The sequence below is a fragment of the Zea mays genome, chromosome 4, assembly GCF_902167145.1.
Source record: "Zea mays cultivar B73 chromosome 4, Zm-B73-REFERENCE-NAM-5.0, whole genome shotgun sequence".
NCBI lineage: Eukaryota > Viridiplantae > Streptophyta > Magnoliopsida > Poales > Poaceae > Zea > Zea mays.
Window position 1 is genome coordinate 222,931,330 of NC_050099.1, and position 6,108 is coordinate 222,937,437.

General features: G+C 41.8%; 1 protein-coding gene across 2 annotated transcripts; it reads left to right on the forward strand.

Moving 5' to 3' along the window:
• The first annotated feature begins 3,026 nt into the window (after positions 1-3,026).
• LOC109945631 (uncharacterized) lies at positions 3,027-4,917 on the forward strand. 2 transcript variants are annotated; one of them, XM_020551945.2, is made up of 2 exons: positions 3,027-3,523; positions 4,661-4,917. In XM_020551945.2, exons 1-2 carry the CDS (start codon positions 3,229-3,231, stop codon positions 4,738-4,740), a joined length of 375 nt encoding a protein of 124 aa, XP_020407534.1. In that variant the 5' UTR covers positions 3,027-3,228; the 3' UTR covers positions 4,741-4,917. The 2 variants fall into 2 exon arrangements, 1 of the variants encoding a protein (XP_020407534.1); XR_002268897.1 differs by lacking the exon at positions 3,027-3,523 and adding an exon at positions 4,249-4,557 and having other exon boundaries at positions 4,661-4,759.
• The last annotated feature ends 1,191 nt before the right edge of the window (positions 4,918-6,108 follow it).

A 6,108-nucleotide genomic window follows, 5' to 3' on the forward strand; every position in this document is an offset into this window, starting at 1 on the left:
TGTCGCACTGACTGCAGAGTGAGAAGCTGCTACATATAGGAGTAATGGAGCCCCTGGCGAAGGTGGAGTTAGAGTTGTCAAGTCTATCAAGTATTGCTTTAACTCTTCGAAAGCCTTTTTCTGAGTCGGACCCCATTGGAAAACTTCGGCTGACTTTAGTATTTCAAAGAATGGCAGATTCCTTTCTGCTGATCTTGATATAAATCTATTTAACGATGCCAGCCTTCCAGCTAATCGTTGAGCCCCCTTCTTTGAATTGGCTGGCTCCATTCGAAGGATAGCTTCGATCTTATTTGGGTTAGCTTCGATTCCCTTCATTGATACCAGACAACCAAGGAACTTGCCCTTCTTTACTCCAAAAACACACTTTTCTGGATTTAATTTAAGACCAGCTTGCCTGAAATTGGCAAATGTCTCTTGCAAGTCAGCAATATGATTCTCTTGCTTCGTGCTTTTTACTATGATGTCATCAACATAAGTCAGCACATTCCTACCTATTTGAGAGTGAAGGACCTTGGCTGTCATTCTGCTGAAGCTTCCTCCAGCATTCTTGAGCCCCTCAGGCATCCAAAGGTAGCAATAAGTAGCACTGAGAGTTATGAAGCTAGTCTTTGGCTCATCTTCCTTCTTCATCCAAATTTGATGATAGCCTGAGTAGCAGTCCAATAAACTCATGAGCTTCGAAGAAGCTGTTGCATCTACAAGGGAGTCTATTCTTGGTAATGGGAACTCGTCCTTTGGACATGCTTTGTTGAGATCTGTGAAATCAATACACATTCTCCATTTGCCATTAGACTTCTTCACCATAACAGTGTTGGCTAGCCATTCTAGATATGTTACTTCTCTGATAACACCATCACTGAGAAGTCTCTTTACTTCGTTCCGAGCACCTTCAGCTTTATCCTCAGACATCTTCCGAAGTCTTTGCTTCCTTGGCCTGAAAGATGGATCCACATTAAGCGAATGTTCAATGACATCTCTGTTGACACCACAAAGATCATTGGATGTCCAAGCAAAGACATCTTTGTTGTTGAACAAAAATCTTAGCAGAGTCTTTTCTTGCTCATCAGATAGCTGAGATCCCAGCAGTACCCTTTGATCTGTTATATCTTCACATAGGAGCATAGGCTTCAGCTGATCTACCGAAGCAGCCCTCTCCCTTTTGTGCTTATATTGTTGACAAGCTTCAGCTCCATCGATGTTATGGATAGCCTTTGAATCTGTCCAACTCCCTTTAGCCCTTCTGGCAGCTTCTTAACTTCCATGGACAGCAATGAGCCCTTGTTCCGAAGGTATCTTCATGCATAAGTACGCTGGATGAAGTATGGCTTCGAAGGCATTAAGCATCCCTCGACCAATGATTGCATTGAATGGGTAATCCATGTCAACAATGTCAAAGATAACCTGCTCAGACCTTGTGTTGTGGACGTAACCGAAGGTAACTGACATTGTGATTTTGCCAAGTGCCACAATCTGTCTTCCTCCGAAGCCACAAAGAGAGTGTGTAGCATCATGAATCTTGTCCTCTAGTTCTTGCATCAGTCTGAAAGCCTTTGCAAATATAATGTTCGCTGCACTGCCTGTGTCAACCAGAACATTGTGGACCAGAAATCCCTTGATGACACAAAATATAACCATAGCATCGTTGTGAGGATAGTCTTTGAGATGAAGATCCTCCTGGGAGAAGGTGATTGGGATGTGGGACCACTTGGATCTAACGAAGGGTCCTTGCACCCCAACATGCTGCACTCTTCTCTGCGCTTCCTTCTTCTGCTTCTTGTTGACTGGCTCTGAACTTGAACCACACGTGATTGGGAGCACCAGCTTCGTGACCAAAAGTGCTACAGCTTGGTTACTGAATGAAGCCATCGTCTCAACAGTGGAAGTGAGTTCACCGGAGGTGGGTGTCAATGTTGGGGACTTGTTCTTGTTGGGGGCCTACTTCGTCGCCGAAGGTTCTCTAAGCAGAAACACTTCGAAAGATCGGCATATAAGAAAACATAGAGCGAAGGTACACGCCGAAGCTACGATCCAGGGAGCTTCGGCTTAGTGACATGCCTTGAGACGAAGGGCTGCACCGACTTAAAGAGAAAAAGACCGATCAGTCCATGATAGTTTGTATCATGATTGTAACTAGTCATCAAGGACATAAATGTAATTTTGACCGGGCTGCGTCCCGTGCCTATAAATAAGTGAACAGTACCACCGTACTGTTCACGCTGACTTGTATTCACTCGCGCATCCCGCTTGGATTTTCACCTCAAGCCGAAGGTATAAATGTAATTCAATATATTCATTCATGATATGATAAAAAAGAAATATAAAGGATGACATATGATTGTTCATAATGTTTCTCATGTTTCATATGTTTCTATTTCCATTATTATACATCGAGATGATGAAGGTACGTCCTTCATCACTACACGACGATTGATCTTTAGCGACCCTTATTTGGGACCGACGGTTGGTCGCTAAAAGTTATGAACCGACGGTTGGTCGCTAAAAGTTATGAACCGACGGTTGGTCGCTAAAAGTTATGAACCGACGGTTCGTAGGAAGTGGGACGGGCCAGTAATTCCGCAACTGGCCGTATATCATTTTTTATTTATTAAGCTTCAAAACCAAAGCGCAACAATCTTCATGTTCTTCGCTCAGGGTGCAGATGGTTCTCGAGGGCGTGGTTTACACGGCTGTGCCGTTCTACAAGAGGGTGCTGATGGTCGAAGGTATGTTTGTTCACATCCCTACGTCTGTTTACTGCAAGGAGCAGATGGTGACTAGGGGCCATCGGGCATAGTTCACATGATCGTTACCTGATCAGTTACAGTCTATCTATAGATAACAAGATGAGCATTTGAGACCAAGAGACCAACAATACCTTAGTCCAACATTTCCTGAACCTGCTTATCAATTTCGTCCTTTTTATTGGGGGTGTATACCTATATGGTCTTATCCTGGTTGTGCTCCCACCAATAGAGATATAGCACGATCAACTTTATGCTGAGGTGGAAGACCTTGTGGCTTGTCAAATAGATGCTAATATTTTTCTAACAATAGTTTGATACTTTTAGGAACTGCAACCTCAATATGGTCATCAATTATATGTAATTCCAATATATATTCGACAGCCTCTTGCTTGATTAAAGACTCCAACTGCAAGCTAGAAATACCAATACAGGTCTGAACCTTGGGCAGCACCGGTACCCCTGTAACTGAATCTTTCGATGGATGGTCATGTTCAAATTCCAACCACTTAGCAGCCCATGCGCTAAGTTCCATGCGCATTTGACGCTTCCTGCCTTAGACGCTGCTGAAGCTCCATGCGCTTCCTGCCTCTTCGTCAGCCTTGCTGGTTACACAGAAGACGCATTTGGCTTGTTGGTGCTGCTCCTCGTGCGAGAGAAGGAGCCAGTAGTGCCACCACTGTCCAGCAGCTTGAGGACTTCAAGGTCGGTGGCTAGTGCAGCCCCCGCCCAAAGCTTAGCTGACTTCTGCAAGGATTCCTCCTTTTCAGCTGCACATGGTCTCCTGAATATTCTACCTAACATGTTGTTTTTCTAAGGCTACTATGTGATCTTTTTGTTAGTCACAATCTATTAGTTAGAATCATAGAGATCCTTAGAAGCATAGCAAAATCACTTTCTGAGTCTTGGTCTTTCCTTTCAAGAGTGGACAATCAGACCATAGTTGATATGCATCAAGCACTACCAGTATCTTATATTGTTTGTGTAATGTGTATAATTTTTTTTTCATGGCTTCTTAAACTGTATGACCCTAGAAATCTAAACTTTTGGGGCTATTCAGGTGCATGTACATCTACTAACAGTCATTTAAAAACTTATAATATTTTAGTCAGATTAGATTACATATGCTTTTAGTGTCATCTATATTTCCGTTACCTGTATTTCTTGTATGTTTGTAATATATTTGGTCATACTGATAGATAAAGCTAAAATTTATTCTCCATCCATAGTGAAGTAGATAGCATTGATACAACCAATCAATCATACATTAATAATTGGACACTTGCAGAAATTACTAAAATAAATGGTAATATCCCCTAGGTAGCTAAGTTTACTTTCCTTCTTTATTTCAGAGAAACTTTGACCCATTTTTTCGAATAAAATTCATCTAAGATTTGTGCAGCCAACCATTAGGGTTTTGCTATGCAAATAAAATTCATCTAAGATTGGTGGCCACTGTAAAGGGCTCGAGTCTGGTACTAGCAAATGTGAAGGTTTTGTAGTTTCTTGAGGACTTCATTATATAGCATAGAGTCGTACCTTGTGTTTCAAAACTTTAAATAGTACTCTGGGTTACTTTATTGCTGTTAATTGGGAAAAAACTGAATCAGTCTAATTTTTCACTTTGATGTCGTCTTTAAATCCAGTTTTCATCGTCGCGTGTATGCGTAATAAAATGTCACTTCTGTACTTTGTGCTATTAGGGGAAAATCCATCACCAGCATGGGATAAGTTGGTATTTAACAAAATAAAAGCTAGACCCTGTGGACGAGTGAGACTTATGAGTTTAGTCGCTTCTCCGCTATCAGCAGATGTCAGCTTTGCATTTGCTTTTTCTTGAGCACTTTGTTGCTCATTTGCTCTTGTTTTATTGCTTGATTGTGGCCTTATGTGCGCTTTGTTGCTGCATTTCTCAGGTTCGACATGCCCCGTGCCTACTATCACTCTCGATTTGAAGAAGAGTCTCAAGATTCTGCAAGTGTTGTGTTACTCCTAATTCAGTTACCTTACTGGCAATAGGATGCCATTGCAACTTTTGAAAGTGCAACCATCTGATTGAAGCGGATTTAATTATACAAGATAGATCTAGAATTGCTTTACTTGAGATTCAAGCAATGTTGGATGCTTTTGTGACTGATCATCTCTAGAGCTTTTGTAAATGATCTAGCTAGCTATCTGTAAATGATCTAGTTGTGAATGATATTATAATTGTGATGCTTTTGTGAATATATAATTGTGGTGCTTTTGTGTTTATGTGATGGATCTATGACTGTGGTATACTGATTAATTGTGTATGTCTTTATTATTTGTGTATAAAAATCTGTGATTTGTGGTGCTTAATTAAATGTATATTATTAATAACAACTGTAAAAAGGGTGACTTTCTGTTGGTTGCTAAATGTATAGTATGACGACTTACGGTTGGTTGCTAAATCTATAGTACAGCAACCCACGGTTGGTCGCTAAATATATAATATTAGCAATGGACGGTCGGTCGCTAAAAAGATGTCGGTCGCTAAAGCCTTTAGCGACGGCACTTACAGCGACCATCCTTATGGGTCACTAAAAGTTTTTAGCGACCAACCGTAGGTCGCTGAAGGCCGTTTTAGCAACCAACCGTAGGTCGCTGTAAGTGAACCGTCGTGTAGTGCATGACCTTCATCTAAAGATCATTATATCCTAAGGGAGATAATGCTTTGAAGGACGAAGGCCTTTAACCATTAACATTTTGTGTTGCCTTGTTCTTAACGCATAGCATTTGAGAACAAGTCCCCAATATTAGCGCCCACCTCTGGTGAACTCACTTCCACTATTGAGACGATGGCTTCGTTCAATAACCAAGCTGCGGCACCTTCGGTTATGAAGCTGGTGCTCCCAATAATAGGCGATTCAAGTTCAAAGCCGGCTAACACGAAGCAGAAGAAGGAAGCACAGAGAAGGGTGCAGCATGTTGGGGTACAGGGACCCTTCATCAAGTCCAACTGGTCCCACATTCCAATCACCTTCTCCCAGGAGGATCTTCAGCTTAAAGATTACCCTCACAATGATGTTATGGTCATATCTTGTGTCATCAAGGGATTTCTAGTCCATAATGTTCTGGTTGATACAGGTAGTGCAGCGGATATCATATTTGCTAAGGCCTTCAGACAGATGCAAGAGCCAGAGGACAAGATTCATGATGCTACACACCCTCTCTGTGGCTTCAGAGGACGGCAGATTGTGGCACTTGGCAAAATCACAATGCCAGTTACCTTCGGCTATGTCCACAACACAAGAACTGAGCAAGTCGTTTTTGACATTGTTGACATGGAATACCCATATAATGCAATCATTGGTCGAGGGACACTTAATGTCTTCGAATCAAT

What these genes read in the sequence shown, in the direction of transcription:
- LOC109945631 (XM_020551945.2), top strand. Translation starts at nt 3,229, where the DNA reads ATGGTCATGTTCAAATTCCAACCACTTAGCAGCCCATGCGCTAAGTTC. An exon ending in CTCCTTTTCAGCTGCACATG is followed by an intron (nt 3,524 to 4,660) that starts GTCTCCTGAATA and finishes TGCATTTCTCAG; the next exon opens with GTTCGACATGCCCCGTGCCT.